Source organism: Phyllostomus hastatus, unplaced genomic scaffold (genome assembly GCF_019186645.2).
Source record: "Phyllostomus hastatus isolate PE091 unplaced genomic scaffold, TTU_PhHast_1.1 phas_scaffold_28, whole genome shotgun sequence".
Classification (NCBI taxonomy): Eukaryota; Metazoa; Chordata; class Mammalia; order Chiroptera; family Phyllostomidae; genus Phyllostomus; species Phyllostomus hastatus.
Window position 1 is genome coordinate 22502156 of NW_025334022.1, and position 27844 is coordinate 22529999.

General features: G+C 36.6%; 1 protein-coding gene and 1 pseudogene across 2 annotated transcripts in view; one reads left to right on the top strand and one right to left on the bottom strand.

The window, feature by feature from the left end:
• Positions 1 to 27844, top strand: part of DOCK11 (dedicator of cytokinesis 11) — a 187886-nt gene that overhangs the window by 131417 nt on the left and 28625 nt on the right. For both annotated transcript variants that reach the window (XM_045817499.1, XM_045817501.1), the window contains 9 exons: positions 312 to 378; positions 2047 to 2094; positions 3563 to 3705; positions 4732 to 4847; positions 7071 to 7208; positions 11187 to 11369; positions 14039 to 14152; positions 17118 to 17333; positions 17423 to 17480. In XM_045817499.1, the coding sequence (XP_045673455.1) occupies positions 312 to 378; positions 2047 to 2094; positions 3563 to 3705; positions 4732 to 4847; positions 7071 to 7208; positions 11187 to 11369; positions 14039 to 14152; positions 17118 to 17333; positions 17423 to 17480 (1083 nt within the window). The remainder of the gene's footprint in view (positions 1 to 311; positions 379 to 2046; positions 2095 to 3562; positions 3706 to 4731; positions 4848 to 7070; positions 7209 to 11186; positions 11370 to 14038; positions 14153 to 17117; positions 17334 to 17422; positions 17481 to 27844) is intronic.
• LOC123805091 lies at positions 15740 to 16079 on the bottom strand (annotated as a pseudogene).

The following is a 27844-nucleotide window of genomic DNA, read 5'->3' on the forward strand; positions in this document are numbered from 1 at the left end:
ACCATCTTGCATAAAATTTGGGGAAGTTCATTGAAAGACCCGGTCTGCTTCCCTTCCTTTGTTTTTAGAGATGATATGGAGATTGAAATAAGCTATCCAAAAAGGACACTTACAGAATAAAAATGTTGAAGTTAAAATAATTACAGATTAAAGGATATATTTGAAATTAATACAGAAGAATACAGTATGTATATTGGACAGAAATGGCCATGAGTTGGTGATTGCTGAAGCTAAGTTATTAGTACTTTGGGGTTCACAATGTTATTTGCTTTAATTATTTCAAGAACTAACTATTTATTCCATTTTTTCAGATACTCTCTTAACTTACTGGAATAAAGTATCTCCTCAGGAGCTCATAAACATTCTTATACTTTTAGAGTAAGTTAACTTACTTTCATAAATTTTCCTCTTATTTGGGGGAGTTTAATTTTTATACATAATCAAATATTACCTTTTTCCTGGTTTCAACATCTTATTTGCTAATACTGTAGGAAATGTTCAACTCTTTTGATAATGTAGATGCTGACATATAGGTTTTTCACACATAGAAAAACATAGTGATGAAATGCCTGTGATATTATAGAAAACTCTAGCTAATGATAGACTATCTTTATAGTCTAGCAGGAGGTTTTCTGTGATCTGGGAAACTAGAAGTGGCATTAGCTGTCCTAAATCATTCCAAGCAGATACTGGCTTAATAGAGTAGTTTAAATTATTGGAATTTAGAATTTGTACTGTAAGATAGAGCTGAGTGATTTTACCTACTTCAGAAATGCATAGATAAAAAGATTGATATAGGTATCTTCATTCCAAGGCACTTGAAAAAATCTAGTCTCTTTTTTTTTTGTAGGTAGAAGTGGGAAGATATTCTATACAGGGTGGGCCAAAAGTAGGTTTACAGTTGTGAGTATGCAAAACATAATTTATTCTGGTATTATTATTTATTAATTATTGTATTTTTCATATGAACAACTGTAAACCTACTTTTGTCCCACTCTGTATAGTATGCTGAGCTATTTTTCCATTATTAATGAAAACAAAAAAGTTATAATGAAATGTAGGAAAGTTTTAAATACTACACATATGTGATATGCATGTTGTATATGTCATATTTGTATGTGCATGTCTACCAAAACAGAGAGGATAATCAATGCATAAATATTTATCAAAATTTTGCAGAAAATGGTAGCAGACAAAGTAGTAGTTAAAAATAAAAAGAAAATAAACTACTCTAATTATATTGAAATATTTACTAATGAAAATATATGGCCCTGGCTGGTGTGGCTCAGTGGATTGGGTGCCGGCCTGCAAACCAGAGGGTCGCCAGTTTGATTCCCAGTCAGGGCACATGCCTGGGTTGCAGGCTGTTTCCCCAGTACAGGACATGTGAGAGGCAACCACACATTGATGTTTCTTTCCCTCTCTTCCCCTCCCTCTGAAAACAAATAAAATCTTTAAAAATATATATATGATGTTGGGGATTTACTTCAAAAATTCTGGGAGGTAGAATGGAGGGAGAGCAGAGGACCTATTCAGGGTAGAGGTTAAACAAAAATGGCTGAGTTCGTAATTGTTGAGGCTGGTGGGTGCTTGGTGCATGGGAGGTTAATATCCTGTCCTCCGTAATTTTGTATGTGTTTGACATTTTCAGTAATAGAAAGTATTTTAATGCCATTATTTAAAAAGTACAACAATTACCCCAAGTTTTAGGGCCTAGAAACCTTTTTTAGGTATTAATAACTATACTGGAGACCTTCGTTTTGATGTGTTATAGAGCACAAAGGATTATTTACATTGATAGGTTTTTATGTTGTTAAAACTGTGTATGAAGACATCGGCCTTTTTGATGCTGATGTAATTTTAACAAATGTAGAAAAGATATATGGCAGGTCCCTAAGTAGGTATGTGTATATTTATTTCTGTCTACCAAAATGTATATTGTAATATGACTTAAGTGGTCATTCTTTGAAACACATGGCTTTTCAAATATTGTTAAATTGCAGAGAATGATACTATTTACTAACATGCTACTGTTTTTCTTTCTAGAGTGTGTTTGTTTCACTTTAGATACATGGGGAAAAGAAACATAGCAAGGTAATTCCTATAGCATGGCAATTTCCACTTTTTTCCTATTCTTCCAACAGAGGGCAACCTTGATCACACAATGTAAAAACTAGATTATTCATTTTGAATTCACTTGAAGCCTGTATAATTTTATTACCCAATGTCAACCCAGTGAATACAGTAGAATTAAAAAAAGACAACCCATGATTTATGTCACATATCTCAACTCAAAGTTTAAATTAAACTAATGCAAGCTGATACATTTAAGTTTTGCATAGGGTAATGGTAGCCCTATATGCAGAGTTTCTGTCCTAGTCCTGGAATAAATGCTGTCTTTTCTAAAGGATGTGTGAGAAAGGGCTAGATCCAGGAGAAGGCAGGAAACCATAAAGTGAGAATAATTGTAAGGTCTGTACTTTTATTTACAAACTATCATTATTTACTTCAGTTGCTAAATAAACAGAAATTTGCAACAGTGAGTGGGATATACATTATCAATTTTCTATTTCTTCTTTTTGCTGTTTACATCATACTGAAATAAATATTTTAAAAATGTTTGAGGAACCCTAAGGAAAATATTACTTATTTTTCTTAATGTGTGTAGGGTATCCATTTGAAACAGACCTAGTAATACTATTTAACTATTTCAATGAGATATGTTTTAGAGGAAGAGTTAGTCATTAAAGTAACTCAGATAATCTTGAGTTCATTTTTTATGTTAAATTCCATTGCACTTCCCAAAATTGAAGAGGCTGTTTAGATGGAGTTTATAATTGCTGAGTGTCTGGCACATCCTAATAATAGGTAATTCGGGTGACAGTTTCTGCTGTCTTTCCTCATGACTTGAAGCTGGTATGGTAACTACCATCATGACCCTTAACCTGTAATATTCTGCTGACTCTCTCATTGTGTTTTCAAGAGAATAGACATACTCTTTTTTCTTCTTCTGTTTTTGTATGACCCAGTTGTAATATTTTAGTGGAACTCTTAATATTAAAGGAAAAAATTGCAAAGTCTTACAATAGCCATGTTTAAACAGTAAAAGTTTCTGCTCCAAGTTTAACTTAAGTTCACAAACATTAGACTGGCACTCATTCTTAAACATCCAAGAATTCTATCCCCCACCCTGCATTTCAACTGTTGAGTAGCTCTCTCACTGTTTTCACTGACTCTTGTCCTTCCTGACTGCCTGAGAAAAGACTGCATCTTGAGTGTTGTCCACTTTACACTGATGTTTTTGATGAGGAGAAGGGAAATAAATAACCTTCTAAATTCTTTAATTATATTCTTATAGTATCAGCTCTTAAATATACATTAAAACTTCATTCAATTTTCAGTGATATCTTAGTTAAGACAAGTAATAATTGGAAGAATATTGATCATACTATAGTGTTTCTGTAGAAACCTAATCATTTCTTTTACTTAAAGGAAAAAAAAAACACCTAACATTGAGACATGGTATTATAGTACTCCAGTTCATAACTAAATTTTATTTTAGGGTGCATGATGCCTGGCTGTCAAAACACTTTGGAGTAGACCGAAAATCACAAACCATGCCAGCTCTTCGAAACAGATCAGGAGTAATGCAGGCCCGGCTTCAGCATCTTAGTAGCCTGGAAAGTTCATTTACTCTTAATCATAGTAAGTGAAAATGTATGTAAGTTACCCATTTAAAACAGACCTATTAATACTATTTAACCTTAAAGAAGTCCAGGTTTAACATAACCAGTGTGATTGAAAATGATTTCCCATACATGGACTTATTTGCATATCTGTATTTATATACCATTTTTTCATCATACAAGACTATAATAATATATGCATTTTTTTTCAGTAGTTTTAGGTAACAGTATTTTTTCCTTAGTTCAGTATTAAAGAAATTAATTTTTCCCACTGAATTGTTGTTCTTGCTTACTTACATTGGGTATCCTTCATTGCTACTCTTAAACTTTAATGTAAGTAGTAGTGTAATAGTATAACATAATAGTACCTATAATATTTATTTAAAGTTTGTATTCAGTAATTTTAAGGGATTACACATATTGAGCTGACTGCAAAAGTTAGAGAATCATAAACACGATTTTGACAAAAGTATATTTCACACAGGTTAAAGTATTGACAAAGCAAGTAGGACAATGGAAACTATCCTCTGAAAAGCAAATGTTCATAAAAAATCGAAAGAGTAGGAAAATGTTAATTTCCATACAGTTCTCTGGTTCTTGTAGACAAGGAAGCCAGCAAAAGTGGACTGTGATAAGGACTAATAATAAAAACAAATGTATTGAGCATATGGACCCTGAGCTAACAGACTCAAGACCTTTAAAAAATGCATCTTACAGCCTGCACAGCCTAAAATGCCTCCCACACTATTTATTTCGTAGTAACATCGCCACAGTTCATCATTGAAATCTTGTCTCCAAAGAAGTGGGTATGTAATTATGTGTGCAGAGCTGTTGATACAAAGCTGAAATAAAAACTCATAGACTTGATTAACCAAGACCATATTTGACTCAGGAATAAATACTGTGAAACTCATTAGATCTGCAGGTATTGACAGCCTCCTCTCTTCTTGCTTGTTTGTCTGAGTTTTTTGGAGGGCAAAAATCATTCAGAACTGTTATGTGAATCTCTGTATGTGGCAGTTATAATTTCGGTTTTTTTCCCTAGGTTCTACAACAACTGAAGCAGACATTTTCCATCAGGCACTTCTTGAAGGCAATACTGCTACTGAAGTTTCTTTAACAGTACTAGATACCATATCATTTTTCACCCAGTGCTTCAAGGTAAGAATGAAGAGTTAGAATTCAGCAGGAATCACTGTAAAGAAAACATTATACAAAAAGTAGCCAGTCAGAGGAAGCTTAGTGTACTGAGAAAGTACCAATGAACAATCAGGAAATTTGTATGGCAGACTGAGTTTGGCTACTGTGTGACCTTGGGAATTCAATGAGATTCACATCCATGAAGTGAGGGGATTGGCCTAATTTGCTCTCAAGCTCCCCTTTGCCTCTTAAATTCAACTGTTTTAGTTTTGTGTTTAAAAATTGTTCTATTTCATACTTTTTATTAAAATAGGCAGTAAGTTTTAGTCCAAATTATGATTGAATCGGTTTGCTCAAATGCCTCTTTCGATGAGCTGTCTTCTTAGGCTAGATGATGTCCAGACAGGCTGGCTAGCTTCCCTAGTCAGGTGCTTAGTGTTTTTTCTTAGATGTTTGCCTCACAGTATGAATCATCATTGCTATGATTAAAAAGAGTAAGGTAAAGGCAATGACCTTGCAGGGCTGTTAAAGGAGTAAACTGGGGTAATGGACATGAGAGTGCTTTGAAGAGTAAAAACTACATAGCTATAATGTAACATAATTATGAGAACTCAAAAAAAAAAGTGAAAAATCTTGCTTTCACCTGAGTTATACAGGTAATTTTTTTCTTTGCTCCCCCTTCTGTACTTTTCAAAAAGGCTCATAAGGGAAAACTGAATTAGTTATTATACTAATAAGAAATAGCCTTCACATGGACAAAACCTAGGGGGGAGGGAGGGGCGTTTAGCTGGGGTCAGGGGGGGAATGCAGACAACTGTAATTGAACAATAAAATAATTTTTAAAAAATATAGCCTTCAGAATCCCTTTATGAAATATTGTTTGTTTTATTTGAAAAGCAAACCAAATTCATTTTTCGTTGTGCCAATAAATAAGGATATTTGGCCTCAAGGCTTATATTGTATTCCTTCCTCCTATTCAGATGCTTATTTAATTAACAAACATGCCTCTTAGTAGATGTCAGTTAGACTACCCTAACTGCTTTACAAATATTAACTCAGTTGTCTATTGTGGGACTCGGGGAGGGAAAGGGGAGTGACTGCAAATGGGCACCAGGGATGTTTTTGAGGTGATGGAAATGCTCTAAAATTGGGTTGTCATGGTTGCATAAGTCTGTAAATATACTAAAAATAATTGAACCGTATACTTAAAATAGGTAAATTTTATGGTATGTAAATACCTTAATAAACATAAAAATACAAACATGAATTCACTTTTAATCTTCATAATAGCTATCTGATATAGATAATATTATTATTCCCATTTGAAAAATGGGCAAACTGAAGCTCACAGGGAGGTTAATGCCATAGAGCTGGTATGTGGCAGACTTAGGATTTGGATCTAAGCCTGTTACCACAAGTGTCCACACCATGCTTGGAAGTGGACTAAGGGAAAGAGCCAGAAAAGTCTAACACCATTCATGGATTCTGGCTGTTGATGCTACCATTAGATTTGTCACAACTTTGCATATTATTTTGGTTTTTGGTGGTGGTTTTCAGCCAAGTTGTAACCTGCTAGTTTTTTGAGGGATAGGAGAATAGGTCTGGAGAAGTTAACCAATGCTTTTTTTTAAGGTTCACAATCCAGTAGATATTTCTCTACAATTTGTTATTTTTTTTCTGTCTGTCTTTATAAGGAGTGTTAAAACAATTTACATGGTCTGTTTAATTGTGATACCTGTTACTTTCTCTACTCATAGAGGGGTTAATTTTTCACCAGTGGCTAAGCATATCTTACACTAAACATACTTTGAAAAGTAAATTAGATAATGGACTTTTAAAGTACAAGTGTGTTTTCCTTAATTCTAACATTATTCAGTTCCCCTCAGAGAAATACAAAGGCAACTTGCCTTGTGTCCATTTTAAATTTATTGATTTCTTCATTGAGAAGTAATATGTTTAGTTTAATAGAAATTCCTCTTCCATACTAGTTTGTATTTGGTGTGTTACATTGGAAAAATAATTTTTTCATGTATGCTTAAAATGATAGAATCAAGTATAGATGTGGTTTATGTAGTATTTTGAGATTTCCAAGTTGAAGGATGACACAGATGTTTTAAAATTAAACCTTTTGTTTTTCTGAAACTTTCAGTAGATTGATAAACAGGTATTGTCAAGTCCTCTCATTCTGGGGGGTGGGTGGTATAAACTATTTCTACAAAGTGTATTTTTTTTCATGTTTTATAGAGTCAACTTTTAAATAATGATGGCCACAACCCATTAATGAAAAAAGTATTTGATATTCATCTTGCTTTTCTTAAAAATGGACAATCTGAAGTCTCGCTGAAACATGTATTTGCCTCATTGCGTGCTTTCATTAGTAAGGTAAGGAAAAAAGCTTTATAGCTGCTAGTGGGCTTGCTTCATGGCAGGAAGAAAAGAGGATCATTGAGATGACATCAACAGACCTCAGGTACTGAACACATTAAGTCAGCACTGCCTGTGCAAATATAAATACTGAACGGCCAAGTACAGAGGGTCTGACCAAGAATCCTCTAAAAGCAGAACATGCTTTTTATTTCACCTTGTCATTGCTGGACCTTTTCAGTAAGCTCCTTTCAAAAGTACCATTTTCATATTTCAGCCTCGCTACTTCTTCTGTTCTTCTCTTTAAAGAAGTATGCTGAAGCCCTGACTAGTGTGGCTCAGTGGGTTGGGTGCATATGGGAGGCAGCTGATCCATGTGCCATGTGGATGTTTCTCTCCCTCTCTCCCTGTCTCTCTAAAAGTAAATAAATAAAATCTTTTTAAAATAAAGTATTATGCTGAAAATATGTGAGCTATTAGTGCATTCATGTATAAGTACTTTGAAAGCAGCTACTGAGTTTTATAACCCCAGAGATCTTGCATAATATCTTGCAAATGATAGACACTGAATATGTGGTCAAATGAGTGAGCCCTTCTATTCAGTGCTAATTGTAACTGTGGGCTGTAAATTTTCAGGCAACTTACCTCATTAAAAAAAAAAAACTCAGGCTAGACTTTCAGGGGTAACATGACTGAAACAGATAGCAAAGACTTATTTCTGGTCTGCTTTTGATAGCCTTTGAATGTAGTAAGAAGCATCATAAATCAAGATGGAGTTAAAATTATGGAAAGGCACAGTTGAGGTCTTCCTCTCTGGTATATATAACTCCAACAAGATGAAAAAATTCAATTAATTGGTGTATATAATAGGATAACTAAAACATTACTATATTACATATTCCATTTAATTGATATAGAATTTAGGTGGATTTGAAGGTTTTTAATTGCTAGTTTTAATAAAATTTGTGAATAAATAAATGGAAAACTGAGTCAACTACAACAATCTTATAAGACAGTAAGGGAAAGAGATTCAAAGATAATTCAGCAGTTACTGGGTAGGCTCTTACTGCTGTTAGATACTGTGTCAAGGTTATAGCTGGAGGGCTTATTTTCCAATGAGGAGGTATGCACACACACACATCCACACCACACACGTCCACATCCACAAATACCATTAGGATAAAAGAAGTCTATAGAGAACTGCGGGTGGGCAGAGGAGAGGAAACATACTAATTTAGCAAGTTTCTCTATAGCTGTGGAGCTAGGAGTTAATGAAGAGGTAAATGGGGACCAGATGAATGTGTACACATTTTAGAAGTTAGACTTCATCTGTCAGGCATCAGGGAGTATTGAAGTAATGCAATTAGATTTATATTAACAGAGAATTGTTGTGTACAGGGGGAAATACCTGTAAAAAGTAGTGTGGGAGATGGATGGGTGATAAGACTTATTGCAGCTTGTTGCATTGACATAAAAGATAAGGACCTACAGCAGGACAATGGAAATGGAGAGTCACAGGCAGGTATAAGGCATGGCAAGGATATAGAACTTATAGAATTTGGTCATCAGTTTACTTATTGTTTAGTGGGTCATGGTGGCTGGTATAAAATACAGAGAAAAGACTACATTTGCGGTAAAAGGTAATGAGTTCTGTTTTGTGTACCTGTTGAATTTAGGGTACCTAAAGGATATCCAGTTATAGTTGCAGTACTGACAGCAGCTGTGCTCTGAAGAGAGATCTGGGTTAGCTAAATGTGGAGTCATTGTCCACATATTCATCCATGCTATATTTATTGAATATCCTCTGGCTGCCCAGTACTGTAGTAGGTACTACAGCGACAATGGTAAAAGCTTTCAGTCCCCTGGGGGTGGGGAGAGAGACAGAAACTAAACAGATAAATACAATAGTACATACGCTAAGTTCAGGAAGGGACCAAGGTGCCATGATAGAGTATAATGATTTGTGAGAGCTTTTTTTTTACTTTAGATAGGTTTGTCATTTTTAAAATGAGACCTGAAATATGAAAAGGGGCCAGCCATTTGAAAAGCTCAAGGAAGAGCATTCTAGGGAAAAGGACATGCATATGTAAAGGCCCAGAGGTGGGTAAGAGGTTGAAAATCTGGGGAATTAAAGCCCAGTTTAGCTGGAGCATAGTGAACTAGGGAGATCAGCATATGAGTGTTAGTTAAAGCCATGGAAGTGATTTCATTTCTCCTGCAATGTGTATAGAGGAAGTACTAAAGAACAGGTCAACTGTAGAACATTGGAGAAAAAATAACATGGAAGGGGTTAGACATGAAATCTATAGAGGAGACAAAAGGGAGCAGTCACAGAAGTAGGAAGAGAAGTAAGAAAGAAGGATATCACGGAAGCCAAAAGGGAAAAGAATGTCAACATTATTATGAGATAGAGTGGTCTAACAAGATATGGGGAAAAGGGGGTCCATTGGAATTGACAGTTTTAGGACATAACAGATGATTTCAGCCATTGCCCACTCATAAAAATGATGTGGGTAGAAGGCAGTATAGTGAATATAGTGAATTAACATTACAGCTATGCCCTCTCATACACTTTTATTTCCATACTAGAATATCTTGTCCAGCAAGATTTGTTTTAATCTTATGAAACTGTTGATGAGATTTCCTGGTTGCCAATAAGAAAACATTTAGTAAACATTCATTATCTGCACAGCATTGCAGTTAGTGTTAAAATGATAAAAAGAAGATAGATTCCTACACATGGGTTTAACTTCAAGATTCCCAAGAAGTAGTTTTAAAAAGATTGACCCTCTTGCCCTGGCCAGTGCAGCTCAGTTGGTTGGAGTGTCATCCTGTAACTGAAAGGTTGTAGGTTTGATTCCTGGTCAGGGCACATACCTAGGTTGTGGGTTTCATCCTCAACCCTGACCCCCAAGTCCAGGCACGTATGGGGGGGCAGCTGATCAATGCTTCTCTTATGCGTTGACATTTTTCTTTCTCCCTCCCTCTCTCTCTCTAAAAGCAATGAAAAAAATGTCCTTGGGTGAGGATAAAAAAAAGGGGGGTTGGATCTCTAGCTTCACATTCCCTGAAAAACATCCATTGTGTACCCTGAAGCAGCTTCCTCCTTGCTTGCCTACACATGTAAGCATGGCAGATTTGTAACAAGCCTATGTTATATGTACAGTTTACCTTACACAAGGCTGACTGAATATATTCTCATAGTAACAGCCACTTGGCCGTTTTGAGTATTAGTCACTTTTGTACTCACTTTCTATGCCAAAGTATGTCTTTTAAACTATAGTTGATATACAGTATTTTATGACTCAGGTGTGCAGCATAATAATTTGACACATTCCTCAGATGTGATCACCACAATAAGTCTTGTAACCATCTGTCACCAAAGTTGTTAAGATAATAATTGACTATTCTCTCTGTGAAAAATGTATCTTAATTAACATTCAATGGGTAGAGTATGTGTATGTGTGTATGTGTGTGTATGCTTCATCTATACCTCATTTTGTTAAAACATCCACTTCACTTGCTGAATAGATCCCCACTATAATTTGCTCAGCATTTGAAAGTTCATAATATAATGAACTGTTTAAATACAAAGCAGAAGAATAAGTATGCAGATTGTCCTTCCCATTTTTAAGGGCCAGATTGAGAACTGTCAGTCATGCATCATTTCAGTCATTCATTAATTTAACTTATTATCAAGAACTTGCTTATCTTTTTCTCCATTCGATGCTGAGCTCTTCTCAATCTATAGCATTGAGTCAGTACCTCACATTTTTGTAGCGACTTATACAGACTTTAAATGTTTTGTCATAGATACATATTGGCCTTGGTGTTTTTAACTAGTTTGGGTTCTCTAGAGCAGAGCCCTGGTCTTACATTCATTATGTATCTTCAGAGCACCTAGCATGGTTTTAGGTGGAAATATAGTAGGCATTTGATAATTGATTGATTTGTATGATTGGGTTTTCAGGTACTTATGTTTTTCCTGTTCTTTAGTTTCCCTCAGCCTTTTTCAAAGGAAGGGTAAACATGTGTGCTGCATTTTGCTATGAGGTCTTAAAGTGCTGCACCTCAAAGATCAGTTCGACCAGGAATGAAGCATCTGCACTTTTGTATCTTCTTATGAGAAACAACTTTGAATATACCAAAAGGAAAACCTTTTTGAGGACACATCTGCAGGTCAGTGAAAATCAAAGCTCCTCTTTTTCTACTCAATCTTTACCCTCTAGATGAAGATCTACAGCTGCCCAGTCCAGTACAATAGCTGTTAGCCACATGTAGCCATTTAGCATTTGAAATATGGCTAGTCTGAATTGAGATGTGCAATAAATATGGCTTTTGAAGACTAAGTACTAAAAAGTAAAATATCTCAATTATTTTATATTTACAATATGTCGAAATGGTATTTGGGGTATATTGGGTTAAGTAAAATATGTTAAATTCACCTGTGTCTTTTTAACTTTTTAATGCACCAATACTATATAACATTTAAGATTTAATACATGAATTAAGAACAATCTGACAGTAACCAGAGAGGAGGTGGGAGGGGATAATGGGGTTTTCAGGATCTACTATAAAGGACACATAGATAAAACCAAAAGGGAGGGAGGAAGCAAGGAAGGGAGGTGGGTTTGGCTGGGGTCAGGGGGAGTGGTGGGGGGAAAATGCAGACAACTGTACTTGAACAACAATAAAATAATTAAAATTACATACATGGTTCATTCACATCATATTTTTATTGGACAGTGCTACTCTAGAGCATAGGTGTTAAGAGTGTGGACCCTAGTTCAGGTTCTGGGACTAACACACACTGTATGACCTTGAGCAAGTTAATTCCTTTGTCTCTGCCTCAGATTCTTCATATGTAAAATAGTGGTAAATATTTGTACCTACCTCATAGGATTGTTTTGAGGATTAAATGAGATGATTAAATAACAAACCAAACACTTAATAAATATTCCATAGCAGGTAATACAGTTTGTGTTTTTCACATTCCAGCATACCCAGTAAGTAAAAATGGAGAGAAATCTCAAGGTGTAGTGACAGAAATGTACTTTGAAATCAGATCTACCTGGGCTTAATTGTAGCTCAGCTACTTATTCAATACTATGTAACCCAGGCAAGTTCCTCAATCTGTCTTAACTATTTGCCTCATCTGTAAAATGAGGCCAAATATATTTTACCTTGCAGGGATATCATGAGCTATAAAAATAAAGTGTGTGTAGTGCCAGGCAAGATGATTAGCACCTTCTAGATGCTTAGTACATGGTGGTTGTTATTCAACTACTCTATATTTTACTGCTTATTTGATGAAACAGCTCTGAACTAAAACATAATTGGGACTCCTTAGCAGACCTCCTTGTACAGTGGAATTCCTTGGTCATATTTATATCTTCACTGCCATAGTCCAGTCCCATTGGAATTTATTGGAGGTGGGTTATAAATGGAGAAATGGCTATACACAGGTTTTTATAAATGTCATTAATAATGTGGAAATCCAATGGACGTATATTCTTTCCATAAAAATCTGCTATATGAAGGATACATGTGGAGGCATAGAGAAAAAGCCATGGACATGAACAATGGTGTGGGATTGCTGGGGGGTGGAAGAGGGTATGGGGGGATAAATAATGGTGGAAGGAGACTTGACTTGGAGTGTTGAACACACAATACAGTGTACAGATGATATATTATAGAGCTGTACTCTTGAAACATATATAATTTTGTTAACTGGTGTCACCCCAGTAAGTTTTTGAAAATCTTCTATATGGTAACTTTTGTATACTAGGGCTAGCATTATATTTTAGGGCTTTTATAATTCAGCTTTATATGAGGTGTCACTTGAATACCATCTTCCCCCAAAACACTTCTGCAATTATTGTGCCGATATGCCTAAAATTCCCCATCAGGGCGTCTTTGCTTCTGGATCAAAGCATTAGTTCTCTCAAGTCTATTATCCAAATATATATGAATTAATACATGTCAATGCTTAGAACCATGTCTAGCACATAATAAGTACTCAAAAAGGGTTAACTAGTATTATTATGATTATAATCTTTTTAATCCCCAGAGCAGTTCTATAAAGCAGGTATTATATTTCCCATATTGCAAATGAGGAAAGTGAGGCACAGAAGGGTTAAATAACTTTTCCAAAGCCCCACAATGAATAATTGATAAAGACAGTATTTGCATCCGAAGCAGTTTGATTCTAGAGTCTGCATTCACAGTTCCTAGAGTATCCTGCTTCCCAAGACCCAGAGGTAAAGCATACAGCCATTAACATCTTAGCATGAATCATTTAGGCATTCCTCAAAGGTATCCTGAGAGATTAAAAAGCACCATCAAAGACCATTATATATACTGCAGTCTAAACCAGGTAGGTACTAGTCAGAAACAAAGAAGGGAGCTGAGGTGCTGGAGTTGGGAGTTTGGGACGATGGAATAGACTATTGAAAAGGAATGAGAAACCATCAAAGAAAATGTCATTTATTCCCAACTTTGCCATAGCTACTACCTGGCAAACATATTCAAAATGGAGAGCTGACCACCATTGTTTCAGTTCATTATTATGAAACAGTTCTGGATCTAGCCATGCTATGAGTTTTGAAAAAAAAATTCACATGTAATCAAGAAAAGTCCCAATAAAATTTGAAATTGGGACCTTTGAATTTGCTGTTCTAGTAGAAGAATTTACACCCCCTTGTGTTTGAAGAAAGTAGATTATGGTGGAACTATGTAGAATCTGTAAAAGAAACACTTTATGTAAGTACTCATGGGCTTATATAATGATGAAAAAATAGCATTTGTTCAAAAGATAATTGAAAAACAATGTTTGCTTCTTCCCACAGATAATAATTGCTGTAAGCCAGCTGATAGCTGATGTAGCACTAAGCGGAGGATCAAGATTTCAGGAGTCTTTATTCATTATTAATAATTTTGCTAATAGTGACAGACCTATGAAGGTATGTTCTCAGTTCAAGTAATAAATTAGAACCACCTTTACTGTCAGGGAAGTTTATACTGCTAGAGTGAAACTGTTATGTGATTCGCGACTTTTGATAGAATAGACTGTGTAGAATGTAAGCTTCATGAATCAAGGCTTTGTCTTGAACACCTCTGTATGTTTAGCACCTAGAACACTGCTCAGTACATAGCAGATCATCCATATGAGTTGAATAGATGGGTGATTGACCATCCATCTAACAGTTGTTAGAGCTAGTAGGATTTGAACTTCCTCTGGGCTTGATTTCTAAACTTGCTCACAAAATAATTGGATCCTTTTTTCTAAAGGGTTGTTAATGATTTATAAAATTGGTTAATTAAGCAGTGAGTTTGGAATTTCACAAAATCTCACTTCTCAGAGCAGTTAACAGCTGCATGATCCATCGCCAACAGATAAGAAATGGCACAGAAGGGATTTATTATTTGATGAGTTTTAAGAATTGTGGTAGCTGATTGTGGCTTGCCCTAGATATTTATTGGCACACCCAAAGCCCCTGAACTCCATTCCTCTTTCTTACCTATATGCTTAAAACCCATTCATGTGTTGTTCTGTTGCACAGCAAGTATGTTCTGATCTTCAGTGATACATGTGTACAAAGGAAGAGTAGTCCTTTGCCAATAAAGGACTTTTCCTCCCAGAGGAATTATCTCCATTCTTGGGAAAGGTCATCTTCCAGCATAATTTGACAACATTGTTTAAAATCTGAAAAAAATAAAGCTCACAGTCATAGCATCCTCGATGTTTGGGACATGTCGAATCTATGTAGCAAAAAATATTCCCACAGGAACATTGCTTAGACTGAAAAAAAAAACAAAAAACCAAAACACTGAGTAGTGTCAGCAGTCCTTGGGCTGGGAAAGTTTCCTTTCCAGCCAGTTCTTCTGGTTTCCCAGGAGATAAATATTGAATATATGCCCCAACTACTCCCATGAGCACAGAAACAACTTCTGTCATTTAGGATATCTTATTCATACTCCATGAGTTTATTTCACCAGTTATTACCACCCTTAATTCCATGTTATGTAAAAATTGGATTAGCAACTCTTTCACAGTAGATGGCATCTGTTTTTGGTTCTTCCTAGTAGGAAATCTCATGCATGACTCATTTCTGAAATGAACTAATTTGTTCTGGTAGGTCAGTCACTACCAGCAAACCCCATTACAACAAGGTATGCCTTTCTCCCAGTAAGTGGAGTGTCTTTCCCAATGTATAAGAAGGGACTTTATGTATATAAGTATTATTTTAAAGGGATAAAGGCACTTTTTTTTCAGTTTTTAAATGAAGCTTTTGCCAGTTTTACTAAAGAAAGGTTTTTTTCGTTGTTGTTTTTTAAAGACTTTATTTATTTATTTTAGAGAGGGAAGGGAAGGGGGAGAGAGGGAGAGAGAGAGAGAAAAAAACATCAATGTGCAGTTGCTGGGGGTCATGGCCTGCAGCCCAGGCATGTGCCCTGACTGGGAATCAAACCTGCGACACTTTGGTTCGCAGCCCACGCTCAATCCACTGAGCTACGCCAGCCAGGGCTAAAGAAAGGTTTTGTATGATTTACTTTTCTCCAGTCTGTTCTGGCAGGCTTCTAATGATATCAGAATCACCTGGATCAATGACTGCCAGAGGGCACTCTGTAGTACTTCCGCACTCTGTGCCACTTCAGTTTCATTGCCACTGTAGTGATGGACACCAGTCTTGGCCAGCATAGCATAGTACTCTCTTTCAGATTTCCTCAAGGCTGGGCAGTTGGTGAGGATGAGCAGTTTCGCTTTGCCCCGTCTCATCATCTTCACAGTCTGCTTGTACCCAGCATGCACTTTTTACTTTTCATAACAAGTTGGAACCTAGATTTGATTGACTCTAGCAACTTTTTTGTCTTCTTTGGGGCCACCATCGCCTTGCTTTATGTGTGGGATGGCCCCCATCTAAGAGCAGTCTCCGAGATGGCCGGGGTCGGGGGGCAAGAAAGGAAGGAGAAGAAATCACTTTTAAAAACAGTTTTTCCACATTTGGTTACATTCACATTGGAAAGCACCCTAACTCCTGTATTTATCCCTTATTCATCTTCTTTAGTCATATAGATAATTGTCATTACTCCAGTGGGGTTAAGAGAAAATTATAAGACTGTCTTAATGGCCATAATAAAGAGCACACTCTAACTTACTGGTTTTAGCGGTCAAAAATGACACTTTGACAGAGGTTAATAATCTCTTTAAACTCTTCAGAGTGTTCTCTGATTTCATAACCTCTAACTTGTGTAACCATACTACAAAACCATATTTTTGTAGTATGGTTTTCACCTTAGTGTATGTGGTAGTTGGTGGGTGGGATAGATAAGCTTGTCAGTGTGGAAGAGTGGGTGAGGTCACTAGATCTGGAGCAAGACTACCTGGATATAAATCTTGTCTACCACTTACCAACTGCAAGACTTAACTGCTGTGCCCCTCACTTTCCCATTGGTAAAATGAATTATGATAGTATTCAACTCACAGGGTTGTTATAAAAATTTTACGTAGTATAAAAGCATGTAAAAGCATCTAGATCACTGCCTGATACCAAGTATAATGTCAGTTTTAGTTTTTGTTGTAATTAAAATTACATAGTAAGGTTAGTATAGATTACACTCATGGATGTAGAATTCCGTGGAGGAGCTGGGGTTCAAAGTCAGGTAGTGTGGCTCCAATGTCTATGTTTATAGGTATTGCAAATATACTGCCATCAAGTTTAGTGCCTCTGAAGCCTGAGCCAGTTGGATATTTTAATAAGAATCAATTTAAAGTTCTTTAGACATGCCTCATGCCAAGAACCAAGAACTAAATTCCAAGAACTGTAACAAGGATTTAAAGAGTGGAAGTTATTCCTAGGATTCAATGCTGAGGCTTAGAGCACATCGATAATATTGAGAAACATGTCTTTTTCGTTTTGAAATTAGGCAACTGCTTTTCCTACAGAAGTCAAAGATTTGACCAAAAGAATTCGTACTGTTCTAATGGCCACTGCTCAAATGAAGGAGCATGAGAAAGACCCTGAAATGCTCATTGATCTCCAGTACAGCTTAGCCAAGTCATATGCAAGCACCCCGGAGCTCAGGAAAACCTGGCTTGATAGCATGGCCAAGATTCATGTGAAAAATGGAGATTTTTCAGAGGTAACTACTTAAGGCTTTGTTCTAAACACAACCCTGCCAAACCCCTGGAGTACATTCTAACTTTTTTTTTCTTTGACATCCTTTTTCAGGCAGCAATGTGTTATGTCCATGTAGCAGCCTTGGTTGCAGAGTTTCTTCATCGAAAAAGTAAGACATTTCTGTTATTAGTGGTGGGGAGAATTTCAGTTAACACGGTAGTTTTCATCTTTGTGGCTAGCAACTACTAATGTGATATAACTGAGCTCTGAAAAAATATGTTCACCTTTAGCCTCATTCAGTGTTTAACAAATTGTTAGTTTAAATAAAACTACATTGTTCATTTTGCCTTCTGTTTTAAGAGTTAAATTTAACACAGGGTCAAGCCTGATATCCAATGTTTATTTTCCAACACTGTCTCCCTGGAAGTCTGCCACAAATTAAATTCTCAGGGCTGATGAGCAGCTCTGGATAATACCAGTCACTTACTTTCTCCTAAACTGCCTTAAGTGCACCAACTACTGCCCCCAGATTTTATTTGCAGAGCCACTTTAGTGCAACAATACCTTGGTATTAAAGGGGATCAGCACATCAGCAAGATGGCCAAATAAGACATCCCTTGTTTATATCCACCTCCAACATCAATTTGGCATCCATTCACAGACAAAATTGCCTTTGTTGGAGCTGTGTTTCCATTGCCATATGCCAAGGGACTTGGGGGGAATATTACCTACCTCTGCATCAGGTAACAGGCAGGCAGATCTTTGTCCTGGCTGTGGATCCTGCCCCTCTTAGCTGCAGTCTAGGAGCCTTTGGACAATGCTGTCTTAGATAATCACCCATGGACAAAGAGAGCCTTGATAGAAGTCCAGGAGTCTAATGGAGAACCAGTGTGCCATTGGAGAAAATATGTGTATACACAAGTTTAGATGCACTGGAGAGTGCAAGAGGAATAGTTTGACTTTGCTTGTGTTGCCCCTTCTCCAAGGCAGCATAGCTCAGTGCCAAGAAAGACCTCTTTCCTGTGATTTCTTCCATGGGGAAAAGAGAGAGCATGTGAGCGGGTAACTTGCTTCCCCAGCTGTACAGGATGCTGCCAAAGAGGTCCACTGCCCTCTTGCCCCATCCAAGTGCTACGTCGTGAGCATCATGACTGGCGGTTGGGGCAGGAAGAAGCTGGGAGAGTGGCAGATAGGATTCTCAGAGGACATTAAAGGGACACAAATCATGGACTCTTACCAAGAAGCACACCAATAAGCTGCTAGGGACATTTAGGCTGTGGATCCCTCCAACTGGCTCATAAGGGCTCTCAATGTTCCATGTGCCTCCACCATACATCTCCCATCCTGTAGCTAGCTCTTTATGCATGCCCCTGATGGCAGCGGGAGTAAGCTTTAGCAGACGGCTAATGAGCATGTGCAGAAAGTCAGCCAGAATCTGTGGGCAGAGAAGAGACCACAAGCTTGAACTTTAGCATCACTCTTGGGAAAGCAGAAAGGGAGGAGGCTATTAGCGCCTGGCTTTGGTGTGTAGCATGATAGAGAGATGGCATACAAGCTTAAGATTCTGATATAAGAAGGAATAAGAAGTGTGGAGCTGGTATATCCATAGAAAGCCTATGAAAGCCTCAGGATCCCAAGCAAAGCAGATGGAAGGCATTTCTCTAAGTCATCCATTAAAGAAGGTTGGAAGTCACTGCTACTTCAGATGTAAAGACAGCAATGCAAGACTTCAAGGAACATGGAAAGTGAAGGAAACATAGCATCACCAAAGGATCACAATAACCTTCCACTAACCAAACTCAAAGACATGGAGATCTATAATTTACCTAATAAAGAATTCAAAATAGCTGTTTTTAAGGAAGCTCATTGAGTTACAATAAAATAGGAAGACAATTCAATGAAATCAGGAAAACAATACATGAACATAATGAGGTTAAAAAAAAGAGATAGAAATCATTAAAAAAGAACCAAACATAAACCCCTGAGCTGAAAAATACAATGAAGTGAAAAATGAAATAGCATTACCAGCAGGATCAAGCAGAAGAAATAATCTGAATTAGAAGGGAAGACTTTTAAAATTATTCATTGAGAGGTAAGCAGAGAGGAGAATGAAAAAGAGTGAAGAAAGGCTATGTGATCTGTGGGATACCATCAAAAGAAAAAAAATGTGAATTATTGGAGTCCCATGAGGAGAAGAGAGGGAGACAGAAAGCTTATTTAAAGAAATAGTTGCTGAAATCCTCCCAAATCTGGGGAGTGATTTGAACATCCAAATTCATGAAACGCATATAGATCCTGAAACAAATGCAACATAAAGAGATCATCTCTAAAACACATTATAATAAAACTTTCAAAAAACAAAGATAAAGAGAGAATCCTAAAGGCAGCAAGGGAAAAACAAGGTTGTAACTTAAAAGGGAACCCCCATGAGATTGTCAAATTTCTCAGCAGAAACCTTAGCCAGGAGAGAGTGGGATGATATATTCAAAGTGCTAAAGAAGAAAAACTGCCAACCAAGAATATTCTATTCAGCAAAGCTGTCCAGAAATGATAAAGATTTTCCAAGACAAACAAAAGCTGAAAGAATTCATCACCACTAGACCTGCCTTACAGGAAATGCTGAAACAAGTTCTTCAAATTGAAATAAAGGGATGTGAATTAGTAACACAAAAACACATGAAACGGACCCGTGTGAATGGATAAAGATGTGGCAAAAACATGTACACACACATGCATACACAAACAAAATATTATTCAACTGTGAAAAAGAAGGCAATCTTGCCATTTGTGATAGCATGGATGGATCTTGAGGGCATTATTCTAAGTAAGTTAGCAAAAGACTAATACTGTGTGATCTCACTCATATATAGAATCTAAAAAAGCCAAACTTGTAAAAGCAGTAGAATGATAGTTACCAGAGGCTGGGGGAAATGAGATGTTGTTCCAAGGTACAGACTCCCACTTATAAGATAAACAAGTTCTGAAGATCCTAATGTACAGCATAGTGATTATTGTTAACAGTAGTCTTACATACTTGCAAGTTGCTAAAAGAGTAGATGTTAAATGTTCTCCCCCCAAAATGGTAATTATGTGTGGTGATTAACACACTGTATTAAGTTTGCAATATATGTGTGTATCAAATCAATATACTTTAAATTTATGCAGTGTTACATATCAAAAAATTATGGGCAATGGACATTGCAAAGAAATCTCCTACTACCTGTTGTAATAGCCAAGCCACTTCCTTTAAGGTTGTTAAATGAGTAACCTTAGATCAAAATGAAGCCATCTTGTGGGACTCATATCACTCTGGTTTTGGCTATGAGAATATAATCATGTTTTCTGGGGCTTTTTAAAAGATTATTTATTTATTTATTTGAGAAAGGGGAGGGGAGGGAGAAAGAGAGGGAGAGAAACATCAGTGTGTGGTTGCCTCTCACATGCCCCCTATTGGGGACCTTGCCTGTAACCCAGGCATGTGCCCTGACTGGGAATTGAACTTTGGTTCGCAGGCCAGCATTGAATCCACTGAGCCACACAAGCCAGGGCTACATTGGTTTTTAATTATAGAATTTCTACCTGTAACTATATATCTTTCATTTCACATCTAAGCTCAGTATCTGATTGCCTCATTTAATACTGAAAAGAGTCTTTTTGAATGTGGATGGTATCATGATTAAAATGTAGATTCATTTTACTTACTTATATTTTAAATGAACACTTTCTTGTTGATACTGAAATTTTTTGAACAATGCATTTGTTTGAAGTCAGTATACTCTAGTTTTCTCCTTTTGGTACACATACAGTTTTAAAACAAAGAATATCAAAAGAAGGTCCTACATTACTGGTCTGCCTGTGAAATTGCAGTAAAACTAAATATTGAAATTGAATACCTGCAGTTCCAAATAGACTAACAGATATGAGAACCCCAAAGACAGTACTAAATAAATTTTAGGTATATCTTTCAGAGAAATTATGTCACTATTATCTCATTTTTTTAATTAGTAGATATTTGAAATAAGACTTTTATGTCCACTAAGTATAAAACTATATCCTTTTGACATTGAAATAGTAAATATATTAAAAGATTTCCCTGGAATTATTTTTTACAAATGCAAAGACCTTAAAACCAAGAAAAATTAAAAAAATTTATCTCCATTATGCTTAAGCTTAAGGATATAGTTAGAAATATAACTGTAGGATTAGATAAAACAGCAACAAATATAGAATATACATATTGCTGTGGTTTTTTAAACTAATCATTAAATTTTTTATTTCATAATACCTTCAAGTTTTTTAGAATTTATAATTCATAGAAATCAAAGAGTCCTTATCTGGATAAGAAAAAGTTTGTTTTATATTTTAAATAAGAATGTTAAATTTAAGAGAAGTTTACATATTTATGAGTGCCATCTGTTTTTAAAGCTGGAAAATTCTACTTGTTTAACATAGAAAACCTGATTCTAAAATAGTGGCAGTAGGAAAATCCTCAGGCTTTTTTCCTCTTATGTTCAGTCATTCAAATGATCCAAAATACTTTTTGTTAATTATCTGATTAAACTATGATAGTTATGCTAAAGTAGGCTGCTAATTTAAAACAAGTTAAAAACTTAATCTGTTAACCTGTTGTCCAGTCTGAGAACTCCATGATCTAGGTAAGACCTGGGTATTAGCAGAGTAAATAAAGTTACATTTGAGTGCAGATCTGAAAAAAAGTTTTATTTACACTTTTAAGACAAACTTATTTAACAGAAATAATTGAGCAATTCTGGAATCCTTTGTTTTCTATCATTAAATGTCTGTCCTTTGCTAATGAATACAAAAAGGAAGGAGGGTTAACAATATTATAAATCTTTGGCATTTCAGTTGCCAAAAATTTTGTGTTAAAGTTGTGTGCCATTTCTCTTCAAGTCATTCATTATAAAGCATTGTTCAAATCAAAGTGGAATCAAATATTGATGCTAACACATTGGTGGACATGTTCTCCTATGTAGAGTTTATAAGAAAAAAATAGTTTGTCTTATTGGGTGGTTGCCTAAACAAGCAGGGCGTGGGCCCTTGGCTCCAGGGGTGACTGCAAATCCTTTTTGTCATGTTTCAGACACGGAACTGAAAGGGAAAGGGGAGGGAGGGGTACAGTTCTCCCTGCCCTGTCCCTAGCCTCAAACTTCTTTCAGAGACAGAGAGAACTCTTGTTCTTTCTACCAGAGAGATCTTAGGCTGATCATTCTCTTTCTTTTATCAAAGTTACCCTCAAGTGGTGATGCTGGGTGTTAGTTATTCCCACCCCCAAAAATATAAAATAAAAAACAGATCTATAGATATGATCATGTGATTTTTGTACTTCATTTAGTTTATGTGATGTATTGCATTTATTGATTTGCTAATATTGTACCATCCTTGTATCTCTGAGATGAATCTCACTTGATCATGGTGTGTGATCTTTTTAATGTATTTCTGAATCTGGATTGCTAGTGTTTTGTTCAGGGCAAGAGGGGAAAATTGGGACAACTGTAATAGAATAACAATTAAAAATGATTAAAATTTTTTTAATTCTTATTTTGTATTGATTTTAGAGAGAGGAGGGAGAGAGAGAGATTTATTAATTGATTTGTTGTTCCACTTTTTATGCAGTCACTGGTTGGTTCTTATATGTGTCCTGACCAAGGATCAAACCCACAACCTTGGTGTAGTGGGATGATGCTCCAACCAACTGAGCTACCCAGCCTGGGCCAGTCTAAATTTTTTTATGTTTCTCTTGTGTTAGAGAACCTCAGAATGTTCCTAGATCTCATTCTCTGGAGGCTAGACTTGATGTACCTCTTCCTGAGAGAGGACAAGACTGTTTTACCCCAGGGAAGACAAGAATGAAGTTTCTGCATTCTTCTACCACCACATAGCACCCAACGTTCAGCAAAGCTTCAGGCCTGTAGGGTCCCCCCCATAAATCCTGAAAAAGAAATTTTTTTTCCCAGAGCGTCCATTATTTTCATTCCTTATAGGGTAATGTTGATCCGTTTCCCAAGTCTTTGCACTCAGAATCTGATAGCTGAAGTTCTGCAAAGCTTTTTATTCACAATGCCTTCTCAATCACAGCTTTTTTCCTTTTGCCCTCACTTCAGGACTCTTACCTCTAACTCTTTTTCTGACTAGTGGTCTTATTTTATCAAGGGTTGGACAGCTTCCCCAACCTCCAAGCTCCTTCTCACTTTTTTAATGGGAGAATTTGTGCTCAAGGTAGTGGCCACTACTTGGACAGTTTGTATCTTGCTTTCCCTTGAATAGCTGTCAGGAACACAGAAGCTACAGCTATCTATGAAGGGTGAGGACATACATACCAGAAAGGCTGATAGACTCTCCAAGACCATCTTATATGATGCTATGTAATGTTATGGAAGATCCCTCAAATACATGCTTCCTTCTCTTGGGATGTATACACTGGCCACTTCCACAGTCAGTACTTGTATCATCTGAAAATCTTTCCAGGGCTAAGGGGAATCAGAATTTTCCTCAAGTATTTTCAAGACCCTAACAAACAAAAAGGTCCTCATTTCATTGGATAATTTGGTGGGTGTTGATAACTTAAGCAAACAAGGAGATAATAGCCTCCTCTAGGTAGAGAAATGTCATGGGGCATAGGAAGCATGATAACATGCTTAAACAAAAATAGAGGACTCTGTAGAAGAAAATCCACAGTAGAACTATTTATACCAGGTGATGCAGATACAATCTCCAATGGTAGGTGTTGACCCTTTTCTAAGAAGAAACCTAATTACCCTTCTTCTACAAGGCTGTCTCCCAGGGTGGTTTAGCTTCATCTGATCTTTTGTCCTCCCCTAAATCATAGCATTCTGTATATCATTGAAGAAGGAAATGATGAAAAATCCTAGATTTGGGAATCGCTTAAAATAATAGTCTCCTCAGAGAAGACAGCAATTCCCCCGCCCCCAAGTCATGGACTTAGCAGCCTGAGGCTTTCAGGGATTGACCCTTTTCCTTGTAAGGACTGCATTATCTCTTTACTCAAGCGGTTTTTCTTTCATAATTGAGATTATATGCATTGATTTGAGGGTAAGGACACAGACATTTCAGTTTGTACACAATTCTTTTTTAAAAAAGATTTTATTTACTTTTTGGAGAGAGGGTGAAAAAGAGAGGGAGAGAAATATGGATGTGCAAGAGAAATATCAATTAATTGCCTCTCACAATGCCCCCAACTGGGGACCTGGCCTGCAACCCAGCCATGTGCCCTGACTGGGAATTGAACCAGCGACCTTTAAGTTCACAGGCTGGCACTCAATCCACTGAGCCACACCAGCCAGGGCTGTACACAGTTCTTAACATACATACTGAAAGCCCAAGAAAGTCATATACTGGTGATTATATTGTAAAGCTGTTCCAGTGACTTTCCAGCTTGAAATTTAGAGGCTAATGTTCCTTAATCAAGTACCATTATCTTCAAATGTTGACACCCTCTTCCATCAGAGTTCCACTAATTGACAATGTAATAATCATCTACACTACATAATCAAATTTTCGGTCTTTCACAGCACATTAACAAAGTTACTAGGAAAACTGGGCTACCACACCAAAGATTAACTTAGAGTGCTCAAAGTTCTGACAAGGAGAGCCAAGAGAATAGAAGTAATTAAAAATGTTCACGGCATAATAAATGCACAACTGACTCCAATTTTCCATTTAGTATGCCTTGTCTTATAAATTATTAAAAGTATCCCCATCTTCGGAATGTTGAGCTGACACCAAAACAATCAAAGCCTCCCATATTCAATGTCCCACTATTTTTGGTTGTACCAAAAAATAAACAGCATGTGATTTCACCTCTTAAAAAGAAGCTAAATTTACACTTAAAAATGGGATGAGGTGGAATTCCTTCTTCTTAAAAATATTTTTAGAGCTACTACAAACTTTGCATTTACAAAATAGTTGATAAAAATATTCCTCTGGATTATACAAGAAGGGAGACAGGGGCCACTGATAAGACATGATACGTGATATTCATGAGACTTGGCTTCTTTCTCTCCTGCTTCATCCAAGGCTGGGCTCTTCTCACTTTTAATTTTTCTGTTTTCTGCAGATCTCTAGGTTCCTGGTTAGCCACTTCAGTCTGTTTTCCCTTTGCTCCCCTGTTCCCTTTTGTTTGCACTTTTTTGACTGCAGATTTATCCTTTTCTGTCCTCCCAGTTTTGGCTTTATTTCCACTTTGGCTGGAGCAGGTTTAGCCGATAGCCTTGCCGATCTTCTGTTGGGCTCCTTCACTGCCCCCTTGGCGGAGCTGACCTTCCACTTCGGCATCATGACTATGGGGTGGGCACATGTGTGCTGGGAGCTGTCACAAACCTGGGCTTCATGAATGTAAATTGGCTGTGTCACTGAGCACACTGTTTAGTTCAGGGTTTTTTTCCCCTCATAGAAATACTTTGTTGAAGAATGAACTGATGAGTTGATCTACATTCTGGTGCAGGTTTCTTATCTTGTCATGGTTTAGTACTTTGAATAGAAGTCTATAACAGACCATGTTAGTCATGCTTATCTTCAGAAGTGAAGTGTGTCATGGTCTCAAAAGAAGTGTGTCATGCTCTATTGTCAGTGTTTTTCTTATTACCTAATGTTCCTGAACAAAAACAGTTCTAAAGTCCAATAAATCTCATTTTCATTTCTGCCTCCCCTGCCTTAACAGAAATCGGACCACTCCCTATGTGTTTCTTCATTCCTGATAAAGTACAGAGTCTGGCACAAATAATGCCCATCTTTTATTACAAAATCTTTTATTTCAAAATCGTAACATAACAATATAACACTCAAGCATACCATATGCCATTTTAGGTGAAATGTTGAAATTAAAAGTATAAATTACACCCATTTTATTACCCTGCCAACCACACCCAAGCAGATCTTACTTCTGCTAGACCCTATAATTTAGAGTAACTCCATCTTAGCCCCAGCTGGGTAAGTTAGTTGGTTAGAGCATCATCCCAATATGCCAAGGTTGCAAGTTCTATACCCACCCAGAGCACATATAAAAATCAACAAATGAATGCACAAATAAATGGAACAACAAATTCATTCCCTCCCTCCCTCCCTTTCTCTTTCTCTTTCCCTCCTTCCCTCACCAAAATTTTATCTCCCACATAACTGTGTAGTGCTTACTTGATAACCCACACATCTTATTAGATGTATGTATGTCTAGTTAGCTTCCATTTACACAAGAAGAGTTGGCAAAATCCAAGCCTTGTTTGTTACATGACCTTTTCCAACCAGAATTCTGAATAATCTCCTTAATATATGGTTTGGCTTTCCTAAATCTTCCTTCTCCAACCTCTCCCAGAAAGTTTACCAGATACTTAGTTGTGAGTAGGTCATCATTTCTCCAAGCATCACTATTAGAGCCAATGTAGAACAATAGAGTGAAATGTTTGTTCCCTTCTGATCTACTACTATAAGAATTTGTTCTCTTTGTGACCAACCCACTTAGTAAAGATAGCCACAACAGGAGTGATTGGACATGTTCCTCTGTCTAGAATCAGTAGGGCAACCATGTAGTCTTTTATACCTAGACTGTTGCCTAATAGTAACAATCTGGTCCATGATCCTATAGCAGTGGTTCTCAGCTTCAGCTCACTTCCTACCTCTCAGGAGTCCAGCTGCAGAGTCACTATACCAGCTGGCAGAAATTATTTAATCTTGGGAAAGCTAACATTAGTAGCTTTTCTCAGGAATAATAATTCATTAAATACTTCTTATATGCTAGGTTCTGTTCTAACACTTTATATTTCATTTAATTCTCATACTGCAGTTACTATCTCTTTTATAACAATGAGAACTCTTACAGTCATATAGAGATAAATATATCTAAAGTCACACAATTAGTGACAGAACTGGGTCTGACTCCAAAAGCTCTGGTTCTTTAGTGCCCTGTCCCCTGTCTCCAAGGATGCTTCATTCGTGACATGTGTTTTATTTTTCTTCAAGTTTCACAAGTCCTAAGTTAGGCCTCCTCCACAACCCATTCTTTTCCCGAATTTTTCAGTAAAATCAAGAGTTAGAGATGGTTACAAAAATGCGTTCAATGGTTACCTGAAAAGTATGTGCACTCCTTGTTTAGATGGAAGACCATAATTGAGCACAGGATCAGAGTGTTTATAACAATTTTTAAATCACATAAGGGAAAAATTGACTGTATTAGTCATTGAAGATGATACATAATCAGAGAATGAACATTATTTGTAAATAAGTTGAGTTCACTTTTTGGGAAAAATAACTCGTATAATGTGTAGTAGCTGGAAATTTGTAAAAAAAAATTTGTAATTGAAAATTGTACTTATGTCTTTGATCCTCACAAAAAAGTCTTTAATTTTAAGGGTAACCAATCCTGTAAAACTATCTGTTATTTACAAAACACTTTTTTTTATTGTTGTTCAAGTACAGTTGTCTCCATTTTCCCATCACCATTTTCCCCTGCCACACCCACCGCCACCTCCCACCCTCAGTCCTACCCCCCTTTGGCTTTGTCCA